We start from the raw sequence: 21,432 nt of genomic DNA, 5'->3' as shown, positions 1-21,432 counted from the left end.
TTAAAAAAAGGTCTACCTTCTTTTGTTTTTATTCAATTGTGAAGATATTAATTTCAGTGCACATCCTTCCATTCTTGCAGTGTGCAAAACACTAAAGCAGGGCACTCCAGATGTTGGACTACAACTCACATCACCTCTAGCTGTAACTGTTGGGGATGGCTAACAACATCTGGATGGCCTCAAGTTCCCCATCTTGGCACCAAAGCAAGTCAGGTGTTGTAAAGGCAGCTCTAAATGGTCTTCTACAATGTAGACCTCTTCAGGACACAGCAGGAAACAGAGTAGGCAAGACAATGCCTTGAACAGAAGAAACCTGCTGCTTGGTGGTACTTGCAGAACCCACCAAACAACTACGTAACACACACGCACCTTGTCTTACCTCTAAGTGCTCATCTGTAGCCACCTGTTCATTCAGCATCTCATTGTAGGCATCACTTATACGTGTCACTTGCACAAATCCAGTGAGCCCATTGGGCAAGCTGATCACCAGCTCAAACTGATTAGACTCTTTCACGCATCCTAAGAGCAATACCCCTGCAGTGAGGGACTGTTTAAAAAACAAGGACAGATAATGAGCAACTTTCAGAAACACTTTTTTCTCCTGTGTTTTACACAACTAGACTGTCCCCCACAGGGGAAAAGAATATAATGCTAATAAAAGCTGTAAGTCCCCTTTTTAACAAGATCTAAAAAAAATCAAAGAAAAGCGGAAGGGGGAAATTACATCATTGCCTTCTGCATGCTGTGAATTATCTCTCAATACCACAATGATGTACAATCTACTCCTGTCTCATATGCTACTATTTGAAAAGGTACGACTTATTATTGTGTAGTTTTTTGCCACAGTGTGAAAATAAGCCATAATACAAATTATAGACCAACCTCAACTGTTAGAAATTCAAAATGTTTAACACCGATTTTTACAACGGCTTTCTTCTCAATCTTGAGTTTTTTTGGCTCTGTTTCATCTTGATGGCTTTTCTTTCTTTTTTTGGCCACTTCTTCATGTTGCGTCTAAGACAGTTAAAAAAAAGAAAGACATTTCAAGATTTTGAAAAGACAGTTGCTTCCCTAAAACAATAGTTTAGTTTTAGAGCTGCAAAGGGACCCATGAACGTAACCTGCAGGAAAGCATGTTTAAGAGAATTTAATCTTAAGGAAGGTCTGGTCTGAAACTCAAAGGAGCAGTACAGATCTAAAGTTAAACAAGAATGGAGATGCTGTGACCATCCAGATATTGCTGGATTACAACTTCCATCATTTCTAACCAATGGCTGTGATAGCTAGGGCTGGTGGGAGTTGGAGACCAACAACATCTTGAGATCTACAAGTTGCTGCACTAACCCAGTTTAGTGTTATGGAAGCAAGTGAGCTCAAAATTGAGGCTGAAGTGCTCCACCTCCTCTCTCTTCCTCTGGCACGCATCAAAGGAAGACATTTGAAGCATTCACTTCCGAGTTTAAACTAAACTAACCACAATTTGTTCTTATGCCCAAACCAGGCCAAACTCTGGCTTATTGAAATGAGCCAAAATCAGAAGCTACAGTTTAATCGGCAGGAAACTTGTTTATACAGCACAGGCATTTCTATTCTATCCTAAAGAGTTCCCAGAACCACTTATTGTGTTATTCTTAAGAACAATGTCAGTGCGTCAATCTGGGGCTATAGCACAGTGATAAAGCATATGCACTGAATGCTGAAGAATCTGGGCTGAATCCTTGGCAACTCCAGTTAAAATTGCTACAGGTAACAGGGTTTGCAAAACACCTCTGTAAGCAGTTAGAGAACTGCTACCAAGCAAAATAGGCAATAATAAGCGACAAGATGAACCTATGATCTGACTTAGTAGAAGGCAACTTAATATGTTCACAATTTGCATACTTTGAATAAATTATCCTGCTCTACTGTTGACTGTCTGGCCGCTTTTTCTTCTTGACTTTTCCTTTGTGGGCCACCTCGAGGGAAATTCTCTTCTACAGATGACATGGTTATCTTTCTGCAATGGAAGCAACGAAGTTATTTGCATATACAAATCGTGTTCAAAAGGGCAAAACCAACACAAACATTTTCTTATATGCAAAGAATGAGGACAGACTTTAAAATAACAGGAATAAAATAATTGTTGTGCTTTTGAAGATGATTCATTCTCTAAAACAAGACAACACTCATGAGAGTATCAGGACACCAAGAGCTCATAAATATTGTTAATCTATGATGTGCAAACACTGTACCACACCTACTCAAACCGAATGTTTACTGGTAGAGATGCGAAAATAAGCTAGTCCTTCCTTTGTTCTTAAGTAACAAAGAGTTATTTCATGAACCAAGATCCTAAGTATTCAATGCCTACATAAGTGGAGATCAATAAATAGTTTTTCTACCATTAGCTCAGTTGGTTAGCGCATGGTGCCAATAACACCAAGGTCACAGGTTTGATCCCTGCATGGGTGCATCCCGCGAGTTGGACTAGATGATCCTCAGGGTCCCTTCCAACTCTATGATTGGGTCCTCTTCCAAGTCTATGATTCTATCACTCAGCCAAGAAAATAACTCACCTGTTGATTTCTGGCCGTTGTGCAGCTATTAGAGACCCAAAACCTTTGTATTTTAAAATATGACAAACTAAAAAGAGAGCATTTCACAAACAATATGCACTATTCTAAATGACTTTGCTTCATAACCATACCAGGATTTTAATCATTTACCCCACATACACTCAGAAAAATCTAGCAATCTTTTGCTAGTTTTAAAATATAAACATTTTTATATAGCTCAGAAGGCACAAAGTGGAAGCTGGGGCAGATAAGAGCACTATTTTCACTCTGTCTTTATGTCCATAAAGCAGCTTTCAATATTCAAAAAATAGCAAAAACAAATGGGTTAAATCAAGCCACACAGCCCCCCCTTCCATGTCTTCTGTGAGAGATCCTGCAATCAGAAGAGCGGAGGCGCTTCACAGCAAGCACTCCGGCCGCGAACCCGCAAGGCACTCACACAGCCACGCTAGTTCTACACGTGCAACCCACCTTGCCGTATTTCTCAATCCCCAGCTCACTCGGACTCGGCCCCCTCTCCTTAGGCCACCCTCCTTTCCGTCATTATCCCTCTTTTCCAGAGAGCTCAGCTTATGAACCTTTCCCCCACGCTTCTTCAACTCACTGGCACGCCTGGGGCGTGAGAGTCGCCATCTGCTCCGTAACCCGGAAACGAATTCGAAGTCCAGCAAAGGGCATCCGGAAGTGGGCCTTACGGAAACCGGGCCGTGGTAGAACTCGCGGGACGGTTTATTAGTCGTCACAGAGCGAAAGGAATCCGGTAACTTTGACAAACGCGCAAATTGTCCAATCACATCATACCTTTCTGAGGTGGTGCCGCCTTACTCGCCAGGGCAGCGCGCCTCAGCCAATCAGGGGCAAGCGGAAAGGACGGCTGTTTGAGCGGCGCCATCTTGCACGCGAAGGGCATTGAATGGTTCTTATCGGGAGGAGAAAGCTACTGGGTAATCTTGCACGCGAAGGGCATTGAATGGTTCTTATCGGGAGGAGAAAGCTACTGGGTAATAACTGCGGCGGGCGCTGACTTACTCGGCAGAAGGTTAATTTTGTTGGGGAGTTTGAGTAGCATCTGTAAAAAGGGTACAGGCCCTGTTAGTGTCTTGTGACACACACATAGACCCTGGTAGGAGTAACCTTCAAGGATTTCTATGGCAATTGAAATTCAGTTTAGTAATCCAATAGCTACTGCATAGGTCCAAAGGGTCAGCATTTTTGTGCTGCTGTTTCCGACCGGGCGGAGGGATCCAGGCTGTCATTTTCTATTCTGTGTGTTGTCTTCAAAACTCGTTATGAATGTCATTGGTTGGTATATAGAGTAATTTAGCGTTTAATACTCTTTATACGCAGGTTGCTGTTCATATGAAATAACTAAAGTTGGTTCAATGGTTGGTAATAGCTAGCCGAGGTCTAAAGGAGCTTCTATTATGTTGATTGAAAAATACTAAGCAGTTTGAACTGTTTAAAGGCTATTATTTCACTAGTAAACGATGATGCATAAAATAACTTTCTGGTTAGTGAAATATCCCAATGGGAATATGCAAAACAGAGTGGTTTCCTTTTCTGAAGTTCTGGTGTTATGCATAGCACCAGACTCCGGTTGGCTTTGCTTATGACTCCGTAGTGTCCCTGTATCTGCAAGAGGATGAGCCGTCTCTTTCCTTTTTTTCCAGATTTGCAGTGTAAAATCAATCCACCTGTTGAGGAGATACCTGTGTTAATCGCAGTTGAGAAACATTTGGTAAGTTGGTCTCCTATACTAGATCTAACTAGTATTCTTCAGTGAATTGATTTGAATGTTTCAGTGGTTGGTGCCTATTCCCTTCCACTTCTTGCTGAACAACAGAACAGTCTGTTTGAAAGTGCTATGCCTTTAGCTATGACATCGATGGCCTGACTTCTTGGGGTTGGAAACTACAGTTGTTGGTCTTGTTGGTCATTGACTTGACCAAGTATAGGTGGTACAGGAGTTGTAGTCTGGAACGATGAGATAAATTTATTGCATGAAGTATTCTAATGTCAATTAAAACTATGGATTACATAATTCTTACAAATAGAACATGCAACTCTTATTAGGTTATCTGTTATTATTATTACCCATGCATGTGAATAGTGGCAAATCCGTAACCTGCTCTGTGGAGGCTCAGGTGGCTAAATAATTCGTTATTTACAAGCCCATATTATGTTTCTTGAAGCATCGCTCTTAACTTCAGAAGTAACCATTATTGTTTGAAGGTCAGCACTGTAAAATATATTGATATTAGATGTAGCAAGCAATTCAGAATAACAGCTTTGAGTAGATCCTCCTATGTAGTTTTAGTAGCTAATGCTTTCATGCTCAAATGTAAATAATTGGAATGAAGTTTGGCTGGAAGATACTGTAGATTTTTTTTAAAGATTCAATACTAACTTCCTTTTTTAAAATCTAGGACTAATAGTGATGGCAGGACACGATGCTGGGTCACAACACCAATTCACAGGGTTTCATAAATACTTCAATACCTACACCATAACAGGCAGAAGAAATGTAAGTGTCCAGTTAAATATCTGCTAAGAAACAAATAAGTTGATTCTCAAAAGTTCCTGAATTGATTTGGGAATGTGTGGGGTGGGAACCTCTGGCACACAGACCGAATTAGGCTTGGCAGGGATCCTAATTTGGTTTGCAAGGTTCTATTCCACAAACCACTTGCCCTGCCTCTGGTATCCTGTGGTGTGGCCTTCACCTTGAAATGCGTTTCTAAGAAGTTTAAATGAAATCTCCTTGGAACACACTTCAGAAGGTGATGTCTTAGCACCCAAGGTGGTGTCACCTGACAACATTATTACATTAGGTGATTTGACAGGTGGACAGCCCTGCCTTCCTGTCAAATTTGGGCTTTAATAAACTCAGGCACTTTTAATAATCCATTTCTCTCTTTCCTGCACTTAAATAACAGAAAAACAACCCTTTGAAATGTGTTTGATCTGAGGAATAATATCCTTTTCTGTCTTTAGTATGTTATAGCTACATATGCAACGATTGCAAGTATCATCCTGTATTTTAAACTGAGGCCTAAGAAGCAAACTCCAGCCGTGACACAGAAATAAGATGGGTAAGTGTCTGCCATATTTTACTGATACCAGTAGGGTTTAAAACCTCCAGAAATCCAGGTAAATCTCTGTATCTGTACATGAAATGTCAAATGCAAGTTTAGGATCTTAAGCACTTGTATTGTTACGAGTAAATCATTTCATAGGCCTTTAAGCAGATTATAACATGAATGAAGTTATTTCTTACCAGGAATGTTGTTATCATATGTTGCTGTCTCTCTAATCTCAACTTGAACATAGAAGGGCTTTCTTAAATGGCATAACAAAGTGTAGTGATCTTGAATTTGTGTACACCAGGAGCAGATGCATAGTACCAGAATTTTGATACAGGATATGCAAGGTTAATTTGCTTGTTTTTGAAACCTGGGATGTTTGCCATGAGTTTAACTTTAATAGATGTCTTAATAGAGTTGGCTAAGGAAAAGTTGATAGCTCAGATAGCAGCAATTGCTCAGCATGTGCATTTTTATCCTATTTTATGTCACTCAGTTCTTCACTGGGTGGCATGACAAGAGTATCTAAATGCAGAAATAAGGGGAAGTGGTTGCTTCCATATCCTCTTGACATCCAGTTGTGAGCATACCTTTAAGTTCTGCCCAACTAAATAGCATGTTATTTCATGTCAGCAGTGTATCCCCATTTGTATGATCATATATCTGCTTAATAAGCCTTAAATGTGTGAGCCAGCAAACCAACCAGGAAGTCTTCTGTTAACTGTAATTTCCCATTTTGTATGAGCCAGGAAACTGGTTAATGGCTTCAGAACAAGCCAGTATATGAATTTTCCTGGTTTGGGCAAAATACTGCCACTGTGTGCTAATAAATAGAAGTTGTGCAAGATGTAGTAACTGAATGATGTTTATTTTTTTGACAGGTTGACATGTTGACACTGGACTATGCACATAATATAACTAGAAGTTGATGTACACTTCAATAAATCATGAACAGTGATGAAGTTTGTCATCTGTACACATTGCCACTACAGAAGTGACGGTCCTACATATAAACAGCGTGCAGAGTTCTAGTGCGTACAATTCAGTTAAGGAGCCCTTTCAATCTGTGCTGAGAAATGATGGATACATCCTTAGGCATTACTGTATCTCTGGGATAAATGTTACACTGCATTCTGTTTCAAAAGTGGATTATGGCTTTCATTATAACCATTTGTGTTCCAAACATGATCCTATTTCCTGTGTCTTAAACATGTGGATGGTGCTGAGCAGAGTATGGCACTAATACTAAATATTAATATAACCTGTTTAATCTGCAGGCATTTGTCAACATATGGAATTCAATGATCTGGCAGGGCTGCTTTTACATTGAGGATAATGCTGAATGATAGGTGTTAAGACTCCTTGACTGATCTTATTTCTGAGCAAATATGTGTCTGCACCACTCTGCACAGCCTTAATTCAACCCAAAGTGAAATGCAGATAGGTAATAGGGATCGTGGGTTGCATCCATTGTGGGATAACAAAGCTTTCACTTGCTTTTAACCAATTGTGGTTTATTATGTCCAAATGGAGACAAAATGGGCAGTCTTAACTATGGTTTATGAACTGGTCATTCACCAATCCATAGCAAAGATTAACTACTGTTTAGGCTTCAAATGTAACAGTAAAGTGTAAAGGGACCCCTGACCATTAGGTCCAGTCGTGGCCTACTCTGGGGTTGCGGCACTCATCTCGCTTTATTGGCCGAGGGAGCCGGCGTACAGCTTCCGGGTCATGTGGCCAGCATGACTAAGCCGCTTCTGGCGAACCAGAGCAGCACACGGAAATGCCGTTTACCTTCCCGCCGGAGCGGTACCTATTTATCTACTTGCACTTTGAGTGCTTTCGAACTGCTAGGTTGGCAGGAGCAGGGACCGAGCAACGGGAGCTCACCCCGTCACGGGGATTTGAACTGCCGGCCTTCTGACCAGCAAGTCCTAGGCTCTGTGATTTAACCCACAGCGCCACCTGCGTCCCCAAATGTAACAGTACCTGTAATTAAATTGAAAGTAGAAAGGGAAGCTTCTAATCTTGCAGTCCTGCGGGAAGTGGCTTGCTTATTTATGTAATGCAAAAACATAATTTAGTGTTGAGACTCAAACCAGGCCTAAATTCCACCACTTTCTGCAGTTTGCCTCTTGGGAAACATCCTTTATGATGCTGCATATACATTTCATCCCAGATGATGTACTTCCGGTGACCTGCAGGCCCCTTCTGATGGACAAATGTTCTGATCAGTCACCTAGAGGCAAGTAGTGAGCAGGGTCAAAGAATGCAATTTTTACTTTTGTACAGTTTCCTAATTTCTGCACACATCCCTCTAGCCTCCATCCAGGGAATCAAGAGAGGCATTGTTCAAGAGTACAAAGCACAGCCACTAGAATATGGCTGGGGTAGGCTTGTGGCCTGAGAAGACTTGCAAAGGCCAAGCAGAGAGGCTCAGATGACTGCATTTGGCTTTCAGGCCTGTGGTTCCCCACCCCCATTTTAAAGATGTGACTAACTGGCTTCCCTGAAACACTGATTTCTATACATACAACCCTTTTAAAAATCCAGTTGTAAACTTGACAAAGCATTACACCATTTCTGGAATTATGTAAGTGGAAATCTTCCACAAGAAGTATTTAGCAGCCTCACATTTTTTTATTTAAAATCATGATTCTCTCATTTGCTTTGTCTTTGAAGATAAAAGCTTGTAGTACAAGGGCTGCTTTTGCTGGAACTATATAATATAGGTTCAGACAGGTAAAAACAAGGCCCTAGTGAGCAAATGAAACTGAAAGACAGGCACAAAATAGATTTTATTATAAAATATCAAAAGTATAAAACTGTACATAATGCAAAACCATGGCAGTATGTTTTTAAACTAATGGATCCATACTAGTTTTCAACAAATTGTGTATAGCTGTGGCACAATTTTTCACAGAAAGCATAAATGACATTTATGCTTTGTCATTATAGAAAGGGCTCAAAAAGTATTCCCCCCCCCGGCACATACTTAAGGGGGGTGAATCAAGATTCTTGTGGGAGTAGGTTGGTATACTTTTTGTATCCAAAATAGTTAGGAACGCGAAAATTCAGTTTTAAAGGTTTCAAGTATTGTTTGCGTTTCCTAAAATGCCGCTTACTGGTAATTTAAGTTTTAGAAATGTTCAATCTTGTTCAATTTGTGCTTTTCAGCTTTGAAGAAACTAGATTACTCACATAAATCAGATAACTATTTAGGCCTCTTCACAGCTTTATAAAGAAGTAACAGCTCCATAGAGACAAATTCCACACTTGAAGAACTTATATGAACAAGCCTTACTCCGAAAGAAAATTTTGGGTACTGATTAAACCTGTGTTAATGCCAAACTAAGTGCTTTTAAATTGTTGTTCAAACAACTTTGCTTTATGCAACTGGCACTAGTTTTGTAGTGCCTGTTGTCATTTTGTGGACAAGCTTAAGCAAGGTATTCCCACATACTGTTTACTTCTTTTAAAAAGCCATACCACATTATATGTTTCTTCCCCTATTTTTATGATGTCAGTTGTCTCAGCACTAACACTGGGGTTGGGGTGGGGTTTAAAATAGCAGTTTCTGAAGGTGTGGCTTGCTTGAATCATCATCAGTTTGCACCATTTGTTCTGGCAGACAAGTTCAGTTCATTTGTATAATATGTACATTGTGGTCTTCATTAATTCAAGTTATTCTAAGATATACATGAGACTTGTACAATCAAGTCTTGTAGTTTGGTAGTTCACTGGGGACTGTATGCCCCAGCAGCAAGAAGCAAATTTCTGCGGGTAAAATGAAGATGTGTGACAGGGGTCGATTTGGACATGTATGTACCCAACAGCAAGTCTTGAGAGCTTTCAGGCAGGTTTATATGTCCAGTGGCTGTGGTAAAATCATCTGTTTCTAAGTCCTCAAAGGCTTTCACAGCATCCCACAGCTTTACCGTGTTATCCATTGAACCTAGGAAAAATGAAAATAACTCTTCTAATTTAACAGGACATAACATTTAATTCTGAATATAAAGAAAAAACATCCGCTATACACCACAACCCATTTGTCAAGCTGAGGATCTACAAACTACTAATCACTTCTTATATTCACTGCTAAGTACTCTGTAGTAGTTAATAGCCTTTCAAAGATAAAGCCTTTTCAAAGATCCTTCAACTTGCTTGCAGGGAGGAGAGGAAGTCCTAATGCATGAGTCGGAACCCATTTCACTCATGCATGGATTCTGTAGAATATGACCCAATGTTTCTAAAATTCTGGTAATAGGACAGAAAATGCAGGTCCCACTCGCACAATTTATAGTTGAAAAGCTACAAGCTGAAACCCTTGTAATAGTAAAAAGCAAATGGAATTATAATTAAGTTATATTTGCATTATATAGTTTGAAATAGCTTCACTGGATAGATTGGGGGCTGATGCTAATAAAATTACACTGGGGGAGCATGAATAAGAAGGTAAAACTTCTAAACCCATTTACTTTTTCAAAAAGACACACTCCTTGTTCATAATAGGTTAAAAAAAAAGAAAAAGCCAAATTCTGATGAGAAAAATATTTAAAGTATTCTGCAAAGCCGAATTTAGCATGTCCACTTTGGTAAGTACATAGATAGTAGCTTTGCTTCAATAGGTGTATAATTGACACTTCTGTAAAACAAGAAAATCCTGAAAAAAAATATATATTAAAAAAATAAAAAAGGAAAAAAATAGGTGTATAATTGCATAAAAGGAAGTTCGGGGCTGGCCTATTAGCCTCAGGTGGTGGATGCTGGAGGGTGCAGTGTAGAAGTAGTGTGTTTATTTTATGGACAAAGTTGTGCGCCATGTGGCCTCTCCTGCAACCACCAAGCTATCTGGCTTCCCACGGGTGCAGTACAAGATACCTCCCCTCACCATTTGCCAGTTATGTCTGCTTCTATACATGGAAAGTTGGGTGTGGCACCGTCTTGTCCTTAGTTAACAGACAATGCTAGCAAATTAAAGTATTAAATGAATATGCTTAAACAATTGCTCACTAAATGGAAGACTGGGCTGTCAAAATAGAGACAAGTCTATGATTCCAGATGATAGTACTGTTCCACTAAACATAACAAAATTGACTTCAATACCTGATGCTAAGATCTCTCCATCTCTACTGAATCTCAGTGTGTAGATTGTGTCTGTGTGTCCTTTTAATTCTCCAACCATCAAACCATGCCCAATATCCCACAAAAGCACTCTTCCATCTGTTGCCCCAGTTGCCAAGAATCTTCCATTAGGAGAAAATGCCAATGAATGAACTGGTCCCTGGAACAAAAATAAGCCTATTAACAACAACACTTATGCATCACCTTCTACAAGAAGCCTCACGGTAAATTACACTAGAAATGATAACAATTCAAAGCTACAGAAAATCCTATGTATAAAATCCAAAAACACAACTATCAACAGTATGCATTGTTTTACTTAGCAAGCACCCTTCAAATAAATAATGTCATTTCAGAGCGCTCTGCATCACCTCTTCTGAGGTGACCTCTTATTTCCCAGTGGGAAGTTAAAAGATAGGTTGTGGTCTCATGGAGAAACAGTATCTATTCAAAAGGAAACTTTGAGCAACAGGTCAGTTTTTAACTAATCTCTAGTACGGTGTGCAAAGGTTTCAGCCATCTCCTGTTACCATTTTTGTGCAACTAATGTATTTCAGTGTTAATCTCACATTAATTTACCTTATGTCCTGTGAAAATTCTGACACAATTCCCATTCAGGACATCCCACAGCCGCACAGTCCTATCTGCGGAGCCTGTAGCAACGTAGTTGGAGTTTGGGTGAAAACGCGTCGATGTGACATCAGCAAGATGGCCAGCAAAGATCCGCAAAGGCTGGTAGTGATCCGTAGCCCATAAGCTTAAACCAGTACAAAGGATATTTCAAAAATGTGAAACAGGAAATACATAACAAGACTGCTGATGTCCTGATGGCAAGGGAATGTGTGCTTCACAAGTGCCTCCAAACTAAGCTAAGGAATCGGGAGACGGGGGGGGGGCAGGGGGCAAATTTAATTCTCCCTCTAGTATAAAAAAATCTAAATGGCAATTAGTATTATTTTTAGTCAAATTTCTCAGAGGATATATCCTAGAACAGGGATAAGGTACCTTTTTGGCACAGCAGGCCAGACCTGCAATGGGGTGTTTTTTTTGCGTTTTGTCCTCCCGAAAACCTGATGTCTTAACTTTGGGTTTAAAAAAGTAGGGGTCGTCTTATATAAGGGTCGTATACCATATACAAAGTAAGTTAACTTTGGCAGGTGGGTGGGGCCACCCACCTATCAATCATCTAATGTCAGGTGACTGATAGGTGGATTCACCTATCAAAGTTAATCTGAGGCAGGGGGAGGGGTCTCCTTCACCTGTGCCATTCCGCTGGGAACATACTGGCAAAGCAACAACTATATGGACTGAACTCTCCATTCACCAGCTGAAAAGCAGAGAGTTCAGTCCTGCTGACTGAAGGAGTCTACTTCACCAGCATGTTCCCCACAAGGAACACAGTGGCAAAATTGATCCTTGCAGGATTGAACCCTGCCCCCCCTCCCTTCATCAGCTGACATCACCCAGTGATATCTGTTGAGATACAAGTGGGTGTTGTTTGGGGGAAAGGACCTTGCAGGCCAAGATTGGCCTTTGGGTTAGAGGTTCCCTACCCTTGCCCTAAAATATAGCAGATAGCAACAAGGAGATACCACCAACTGACAAGACAGAATGGCAGATTTACACTGAGATGGGAAACTCATGCTGACTCTTACCGAGCCACTCTGTCATGACCTCCAGATATAAAGTAATATCCATAGGGAGAGAACTGTGTATCCCATATAGGGTAGTTGTGTCCTTTGTATCCGACTAGACAAGAAAAGGTTAAAAGGCTCCACAGTCTGATAGTGCCATCCTCTGAAGATGATAGCAAGTAGTTCCTGACAGAAAAAAGAAATCAGAAAAGGTATTTTTGAAGCTATACTCAATCTTAAACCTTTCAATAACACATTTCAAGACATCAAAGCTTTTAATACACTTCAGGAGAGTATTATCCCCATTTTGCATTTAAGAAGCTAAAAAGAATAAGATCACAGCTGAGATGACACAGGAACTAAGGATTTCTTATGTTTACATCCTCTTAACCATCACACTGATTGGTTACTGTTTGATGCTTGGCTGACGCCTGATTTGTTTTTAAGAATTAAAATTTAACAATATAAGCTCAAAATTATAAACTACTAGGTTGTATCCAACATTGACTGTAGCCCCCACCCTCCACACACCCTCAAACTGCTCTGGAGAATTAACAGGATTGTCCAGAGATGATGGAGGGGTTTTGGAGGGAAGGGTAAGGTAGCTGAAGCCAAATTACATGAGCTTAAGTCCACTCACGCAACATGGGGTGCTGCCCACTTTGAAACATGCTTCTCAGAATGCAATCCCCTTTGTTTCTTAGAAGTTATTTCATATTCATGTTTTCCATACAATATTTTTAAAACAGTGATATAATATGAAATATAGAACACTCATCTATTCATGTGCATGTGAAGATCTATTGCCCCATATATAGTTTACTAGTTTAAAATATGAGAAAAACCTCCTGCATCTAAGAAAGCTTGATCATGCTTTAAAGAAATAAAACCGTTATTTTGACAGGTATATATTTCATTGTCCAATACACAAAAACATTTCAGAGACTATAGCCAGAGGTGGGTTTGAGATTCATAGATAGTAAGTGAACATTGGCTTAACCCACTGCACTTTTGTAAACAACAAATGTGCAGTACTGTTTCAACTCTAAGCTTTTTGATATTGTACATAGCTCAGCTGAAGGATGGGACCTTCAGATTAAAAATATGCTAGTACAGACGGAACATTTCGTGTGGGGGTTCCGTTCCAGGCCTCTGCATGCTTTAGTTGAGTGTGCATAAGCATGCCACACCCCTCGTTCCGTTCTCTTCCAGGTCCAAAAGGACTCATATGTCGGCAATCACATGTCAACTGAACATGCCTAAAATGGCCACCGCCTGTAGCAGTTTGAGGCTTCTAGCTCATGAGGTTCCTTCTGATGCTCAACATAAATTACACAGTCCATGGGGTCAGGTCTCATTCATCTATCCTGAGGTGGTAGACTCAAATTGTACAAAAGTCTCCAGAAAAATACTTTTTGTAACTGTGGATACTCTGCTTAAAGAATACTGTATTAAGAGATCCCCCCACAAATAACTATTGTTTTACCTATCAGGACTGAAGCTGGTACCATAGACAGGTCCACTGTGACCATATAAAATCTTCAACTCACTTGCTGTTCTCTCATCCATGATCCTTTCTAAAACATCATCTGATTCTTTATCTATGAGACTGAGATCTGAAAAGAAAAAAACCCTAAAGTTTATCTTCATGTAGATCACTAGTAGTGCTTGCCAAAGTGCAAATGCCTTTTTGATTGTATCAGAATACCAACATGGCCTAAATCATGATTTTCTGTCAATTTCAATGATATAGACCATGATGCCCTCAAAATGTGTTTGTCTATAACTTCCATCAGCTCCAGCCAACAGAGATGTGCTGGCTATGCCTGAAGCAAGCTGCAGTCCCAAATATCTGATGGGCATCTGGTTGGGAAAGGCCTTCACTGAAATTTGAAATCTGTGATGCTTATACCAGAGTACCACTGGCAACCATTTTGCTAGGCCGACAAGCCTGAACACTTTCAAATGTATTTTCTGCTCCATTCCTGGAACCATTTGATTTTTAAAATCTCTGCATTAGCATATCTTCTTTAGCAAAAACACAGTACTCTACAATAAGGAAGTAGAATAACACAAAGTAAATATTGTCTCATTTCCAATGTATCACAACATCTTCCCTAAATAGAGTATTCATCCTTATGTATAGTTTTTTTTTCTGATGTCAGTAGTTATATGCAAAAACAATTTGTATTAATTTGGGTAGGTTCTATTGTCAGCAGTTAAATAAATATGAATGCTAAAGCTGTGATGCATTAAGTCAAAATAATTTCATTTCATTAGCTCAGGATTGCTATTCCAATGGAAGAATTTAAACTGAGCAACCTTCCTCCATGTGATCCTCTATCAGAACAGTTAGTGTGTAAATTAGGAAAGAGTTCATTCCGATTACCTGCTGCTGATTTCACACTGCGTAGCTTTTTGGGTGTCACAGACCACACTCTGACAGTGGAGTCAGCAAAGCCTCCAACGATCATGCTAGAGTCATCTGTAATGTCCACTGCTGTAAGGCCCTGTTCAAGCAAAAATCACCATTGAAGAAGTTTTATATGTGGGCTGAGAATGTAATCACCACACAGTGTTGTTCCCGGGGAATTGGCCATCTACCATTAGTTTTGAAGACAGAGGTGATAATTACCATATTACAAAGCTAACTATATTGTATAGCCATTAAAAAAAAATTTAAAGCAAAAGTTGCTAAACCTGGGCAGAAGTTTTTTGTTTTTAAAGAAAGGATCCACCTTTTGGCTGGCACTGATTTTTTGTAGTTGCCATTTACCCAACCCTCCTGAGTCCTCTGGCAAATGCAGAGGACTTGAGAGAAGGGGAAGAGGTTAATTTTCCACTTTACACCAGGATTTGGAGACACTCAAAATAGTGAGACTCCCTTGCTGTCCATCTCTGCCTCCCAACCTGAAGTAAGACAAATTCTCCCTGCCCATGTTTTGTTCAATAAGTGAAAAGCAGAGAAAGGAAGGACTCTTGCTTCATGTGGGGCAACCAAAAGCCATAATTAAAAGTAAAAGATTTGCAGGCCCCTATTATTTAAGCAGCCTGCACAAGGCACTTCCACATTTTTGGTATTAACTATGTGTTGTATCCTGACTACAACGAGTGGCCTTCCGGCTCTGCATTAGGCAAGTTGTTTCTGTCCAATTTCTTATGCTTCCATCTCCCATTGCAGCCCATCCACAACACTTTGTTCCACAGCTGTCCTGAGGGCCAGAGGAGATAGGATGAAAAACCGCACTGTGCAAGCAGCGTCCCACTCATGCAAAGTCTGGGCACAATCCATTTTTTAAACTGTGCCCAAGATTTGATAGAACAGGTATCTGGGAAGGGCTGGATTATACAGCATATGTTTTGCATGCCAAGTTTAACCCTCAACAGATGTTGCAAGTAGGGCAGGGAGAGAACGGTCTGAAACTAGGGAGCCACTGCTATAGACAAGGAGTGGAGAATTAAGCCTACCAGGCCTCCCCTGTTGCCCTCTGCCTAATGTCATACTTTGGTATCACTACCAATCCCACAACTGACCTGGTATGCATTAAGGAATGTGTAGAAACAAATGGAAGGCAGGCAGTCTGGACCAAGACGTACACGTTTAGTGGCTTCTTTCATATTCATTATTTTGTCCAACTTATCCGAATCCTTTAGCTCAGGAAGCGGGATTCTGCATACAGAAGAACATACTTAAAACCAAAAACGAAACAAAAGATTCATTGATGTCAGGAAATCACACCTGCACACTGACTGAACAGAGGCCGAAAAAGAACTCAACTTTTGAATGTCTAGGGGGGAAAGAACCCGGAGAGCAAGCTCCTTGGGTAATATTAACTAAAAGATGACAAAATTAGGAAAATCATAACTCTACCAATTCTTTTACAATATAAGGGAAGTTACTTTTACGAACACCTCCATATTCATAGAGGAAGGTTTTCCTTCAAATTACAAGCTTTTGACATCAGTGCAATGCATCTCCTAATACATGGGTAGGCAAACTAAGGCCCAGGGGCTGGACTCGGCCCAATCGCCTTCTAAATCTGGCCCACGGACAGTCTGGGAATCAGCGTGTTTTTACATGAGTAGAATGTGTGCTTTTATTTAAAATGCATCTCTGGGTTATTTGTGGGGCATAGGAATTTGTTCATCCCCCCCCAAAAAAAATATAGTCCGACCCCCCACACGGTATAAGGGACAGTGGACTGGCCCCCTGCTGAAAAAGTTTGCTGACCTCTGTCCTAATAGAAAGAGAACCTCCAAAACATTTTATAAGAATCAAATTAACTGAGAAAATGTGTATCAAAATATTGACTATAGTCTAGTTCCTAGATGGTAAACTTTCCTTTGCTCTGTATCACATTAGAGTGCATGAGGGCTCACATGATTGAATGCTCCTCCATGCAGAAGAGAAAAAAAGCCAACCTTCCACACACAAAGCTAGATGTCAGGTAAAAGACTGGGGTAAAGACCTTTTCTACGATATCTAATTTTCTATTCAGGAATGTCAGCTGCCCACTTCAGTCTGAACTGGCACAGACTAAAAAAGCAAGATGGAAAATGAATTGAGATGTTTCTACTTTCAGCATTACCTAGTCTGTGGAGGAGCATTTGGATCTTGCTTTTTACTTTTTGATCCCATGCTGTCTTTTTTTGGCTTCTTCTTCTTTGGCTTGCCCTCCTCATTTTCCCCCTCTTCATCCTCATCATCCAAAGGCAACTCAATTTCTGGTTCTTTTAGTAAGCCAAAAAAGACCTACAAGTTAAAAGAAGAAAAGAATAATGTAATTTTAAAAAGAAAAGTTTAATGAAACAGAGAACTGGTAGAGCAGAATAATAAATTTTATTACATCAATGTAATTACTTTTAAAAATATGAATGTTTCTCTGTGGACCACAACAGCTTTCATTTAAGACATACATCTCTACAAAGAGTGGTCCACCAAAATTCTTGGCAATTTTCAATTATTTGGGGGTGGGAACAACAGTTAAGTTTTAACTGTGCTTTAAAATGACATGTAAACTGGACCACTAATCTGTCACAGATGTCAGTGACAAATGTAACTCCTTAGCCTTTCTGTATCATATATTGAACAAAGGCAGGACATATGAAAACATCCGATGTAAGTCATCCCTAATGCCAAGACAATGGTCAGAGAGATACTTGCCATTTTGGCAAGTAAGGGGCACATAAATTTAAACTGCTCTGGAAAATTGGAGATCTGTCCAGAACAACATCCAGTTTAGCACAAGGAGCTGCAGTCAGGAGTAATGATAAGTAAGAGTGCTTAGCTAATTCTTCCTTACCCAGAAGTATACACTGTTAAACCAACTGCAGATCTAAAGAAGCCAAGAACTCTCATAGAACTGGCAACCTATACATCCCTGACAAAATGTTCATGATGTTACGTATTTATCAACCTCATACCTTTGCTTTATTAGCCTCCCGTTTTGCCTCTCCTGCCAAACTTCCCACCATAGCATCAATCTGTTGTTTACTGCGAGGCATTCCATCAAAGATATCAATGTAAAGATGTTCCTGAACAATATTCCAGATCTGATTGTTCTGTTTTTCCTGAAGGTGTCTCTTCAATAACTGATAAGAATCACGGGAAATTCGCAGCACAAACTTGCTCGTTCGAAAATCCAGCATTGTCTCATTCCCTCTCATGTGCTCTTTTTTGGTTAAACTTGATAGTACACGCAAGTCATCTTGATAATAACACTCCTGATCCCCATGAAACCTAGAAAAAGGTTAGAATCACACAAAAGATATGTAGGGGGACAACTGTCTAAACAACTTAAGTTCTGTGATCTTAAGCATTTTTTATTTTTCTATATTCACATGTGACATCTATGTACTATCACCATCTTATATTTACTGTGTCTAAAATTATGTTTTATCAATAGTTATGTTAAAAAATTCATTTCAATTGAATTTTTCACTCCCATAACTGCTTTTATCTTGTAATTTCTTTCATTATCTAAGGGTGAGATCCACCATAGTGCAAGTGGGTGTCCATTTGCACAACAGAGCTTCTTCCTCGTCTACATCTGCCTGTCTCCCCCCACTCACTCCAAAATCTGCTCTGGAGGCTGAGGAGAAGAAAAACTAAGTCCTGTTGCACAACGAAGCGGAAATCTTTCTACGTCACCCTTAATGTCCCAGATCTTTCTCTATCAATTGCTGGTGCAGTCAATCTAGCAGAACATCTTGAAATAGCAGTAATTTAATAAACTACTTGACTTTCAAGGTAAAACGTTACTACATAGTTCATTATACCAGAAGAAAGCCACAATTCTAAAGCACAGAAACACAGGTGTTGTGAGAAATAGCTAGCTTTTATAAGCAGCAGCTTTTTGTATTAGCCCATAAAACCAGAATGGACAAGGCTGGAAAAAACATTTCAGATTCCTAAGTAACCACATAAATGTTTAGGAATTCAAGTACCAAATACCTAGGATTTTCCAGCCTTGGGCACAGGTAATTTTCCTCTGAACAGGCCATGTATGTATTCGCTTGCTGCCCATAACAGGAGACAATGCAGAGTATTTCATTGGTTCAACTCCCTTAAGTCATTGAAATGAGCAATGTTATCAAATGGTTCAGGCCTAGAAGTTTCAGAACTTTACAGACATCACTAGAACTGGCATTTAACCTCATAATTAAACAAATTAGCACACACATAAACAAAAGCTGCCTCATTAGAATAATAATTAGTCATTCGAATGCAATAATCTATGTAATAACTGGGAATGTCTTAAGTCATGTTATACGGCATCTATAAATATCCTCCTAAAATATTGCATATGTTTTGTGGTTGCAGGCATCCAGTAGCCCACACTTGCAGGAAAGACCTAACTGCTAGGAGAGGGGCTTAAAAATCTTTCAGCATCTCGGGATTATTTTGTTCCTCCTCTGGATGCCTGCCTTAGCGTAAATGTTACAGGCGCTACTTCCAGTTCACACACTTTAACTCAGAACATCTGCAACCAACAAATTTATAGATTTATCTAGCTAATTGTGAGAACATGAAAATGGAGACTAAATGAACAAAATGGTATTACTTTTCAAAGAAGGACTTTGCTTCATTTTCATGCCCATTGTAGACTAGCTCCAAGTACATATGTACAAAGAGAGGATAAAAAAGCTGCGATAACTCAGCTCGATGACAGTCCAGAGCACATTCAATGAAGTGTTTCAGTCCACTGTAGTACTCTTCATAAAGCGCTGGGTCTCCTTGCTGATTGTAGGCAGACAGTACTGCACTTACATCTGGCTGATCTTCCACAAAGACTCCAACTGCTAGGCATTAACATATAAAGGGTAAATCAATGTTTGCACTCTGTGTAACTATTTCAGTTCTAAACTGTGTAAGCTTCTTGAGACAATAACCTCTTTCCCCTCTATACTGCTGCATAAATTTTCATGTACAGCAACAGTGCTATTTTTATCACTTTTAGTAAGTAATGACACGGAGCAAATGACTAAGAAACATGCTGCAACAAATTTCTTTTCAACTAAATGTTTACATGAAAAAATGACATCATTCAATCATACCCTAAGCTCAATTGTACTATTACAATCCAGGATCAAATATCATTCATAAGCAGGTTATGCAGTCAGTATAGCCCCTTACCTACAACTCCTATCATCCCATGCCATTGGTCATGCTAGTTAAGGCTGATGGGAGTTCTGCTCTACAGAATATTCTGTTAGTGGTGTCGATTCCTCCTATTATACTACTTCCCAAAATGTAGTTATAAAAGGTGATAAGTAAGTCTCTCACCTAGTTATTTTGAAACTGAAGCTGTAGCCTACACTTTGTATTCCTTCTGTATTATGTGTGGTTTTAAATCTAGTTTTATTGTATACTTTAACTTTGATTGCTTGGGAGAATAAAAATATAAACAACAGCTTTATAGGTGTGCCCCAAAAGAGCAAGCCGATTAACAAAAACAAATGTTAACGTATACAGTAATACGTCGTTGTTGTTTAGTTGTTTAGTTGTGTCTGACTCTTCATGACCCCATGGACCAGAGAACGCCAGGCACTCCTGTCTTCCGCTGCCTCCCGCACAGTAATATGTACTCCAAGATAATAATAATAATAAAATTATTTATACCCTGCCCATCTGGATGGGTTTCCCCAGCCCCTATGAACGGCTTCCAACAAAATATTAAAATACAATAGTCTGTCAAACATTAAAAGTTTCCCTAAACAGATAAATTGGTCATTACCATTCGCAGAACGAATCCTGTGCAATAGCACTAGGTGACCACAACGTAGAACAGCATACGAATTTAAAAACCGGATTTTGACCTCAGCTGTCACAAAGCAGCCAGTGCAAATATGAAAGGTCCCTCCTGCGAGCGACCCCCTCGCTCACCTTTCCCAGGTGGCCCCAAGGCCACTGCGGGAGGCGCCGCGGCAGCGCCCGGAGAGATGGTGGCCCCGCTCTGGCCAAAGGTGACCGAGCTGAGCAGCACATCCCCAGAGCCGGGGGCGCCGCCGCCGCCGGGCTCCTGCCCTTCCCCGCCATGGGACGCCTGGACTCCGGGCGCCGAGGAGCCGGGATCCGCCGCGACCTCGTCGGCGAGCAGCCGGGCCTCCCTGCGGAGGATCTCCTCGGACTCGCGGAGGTTGCTGCGCCTCAGGAACTGCAGCACAGCCAGCAGCGTCTGCCGGTCGGTGGGCAGCTGCGAAGCGGGCGGCGCAGGGCTGGGCGCCACCGGCGGCTTCGCGTCGGCTCCTGCTGCCAACGGCTCGCCCCCTTCCGCTAGAGGAGCGGTGGCCGAGGGGGCAGAGGGAGCGGCAGCGACTCCCGCTACCGCCGTCGCTCCCGCTGCTGCTGCCGGCGACTGAGGGAGAGCGGGAGGAGGAGGGGGTGGCGCCGGCGGCGCTCCCGCGTCGGGGTCCGGCTTCACTGTGACTGCTTCGGCCGGCTCCTCCGGCAGAGCCGCCATAATGGAACCCGACAGCCTCGCCTCCAACTCAGGCAGCCCGCGGCTTTGCGACAGTGAGGGCACGGTCTCC

The 21,432-nt window shown here is 40.8% G+C and overlaps 3 protein-coding genes across 4 annotated transcripts in view; 1 reads left to right on the top strand and 2 right to left on the bottom strand.

The window, feature by feature from the left end:
- PDCD11 (programmed cell death 11) overlaps window positions 1-3,274 on the bottom strand; it is a 28,937-nt gene extending 25,663 nt beyond the window's left edge. Inside the window, exons 1-4 of one of the 2 annotated variants that reach the window (XM_082225083.1) lie at window positions 3,134-3,274; window positions 1,882-1,996; window positions 883-1,014; window positions 380-547 (exon numbers count right to left, since the gene is read on the bottom strand). In XM_082225083.1, coding sequence (XP_082081209.1) covers window positions 380-547; window positions 883-1,014; window positions 1,882-1,986 — 405 coding nt within the window. In that variant the 5' untranslated portion in view covers window positions 1,987-1,996; window positions 3,134-3,274. Of the gene's footprint in view, window positions 1-379; window positions 548-882; window positions 1,015-1,881; window positions 1,997-3,026 lie in introns of both variants that reach the window. The other variant, XM_082225082.1, reaches the window with a different exon arrangement.
- Window positions 3,275-4,225: 951 nt separating this feature from the next.
- ATP5MK (ATP synthase membrane subunit k) lies at window positions 4,226-6,805 on the top strand. Its single transcript, XM_082225087.1, has 4 exons — window positions 4,226-4,293; window positions 4,982-5,079; window positions 5,550-5,647; window positions 6,520-6,805. The coding sequence occupies exons 2-3, from the start codon at window positions 4,993-4,995 to the stop codon at window positions 5,640-5,642; spliced, it is 180 nt and encodes a 59-aa protein (XP_082081213.1). The 5' UTR covers window positions 4,226-4,293; window positions 4,982-4,992; the 3' UTR covers window positions 5,643-5,647; window positions 6,520-6,805.
- A 1,615-nt stretch (window positions 6,806-8,420) lies between these two features.
- Window positions 8,421-21,405, bottom strand: TAF5 (TATA-box binding protein associated factor 5). The gene is made up of 11 exons (XM_082225084.1): window positions 20,786-21,405; window positions 19,464-19,698; window positions 17,824-18,139; window positions 16,989-17,152; window positions 15,934-16,069; window positions 14,789-14,909; window positions 13,886-14,015; window positions 12,421-12,585; window positions 11,345-11,522; window positions 10,748-10,925; window positions 8,421-9,596 (listed from the first exon to the last, which is right to left on the bottom strand). Exons 1-11 carry the CDS (start codon window positions 21,360-21,362, stop codon window positions 9,379-9,381), a joined length of 2,418 nt encoding a protein of 805 aa, XP_082081210.1. The 5' UTR covers window positions 21,363-21,405; the 3' UTR covers window positions 8,421-9,378.
- Window positions 21,406-21,432: the final 27 nt, after the last annotated feature.

The sequence above is a fragment of the Podarcis vaucheri genome (genome assembly GCF_965113315.1).
Source record: "Podarcis vaucheri genome assembly, chromosome: 5".
Taxonomy (NCBI): domain Eukaryota; kingdom Metazoa; phylum Chordata; class Lepidosauria; order Squamata; family Lacertidae; genus Podarcis; species Podarcis vaucheri.
This window is presented reverse-complemented; position numbering and strand designations above follow the sequence as displayed.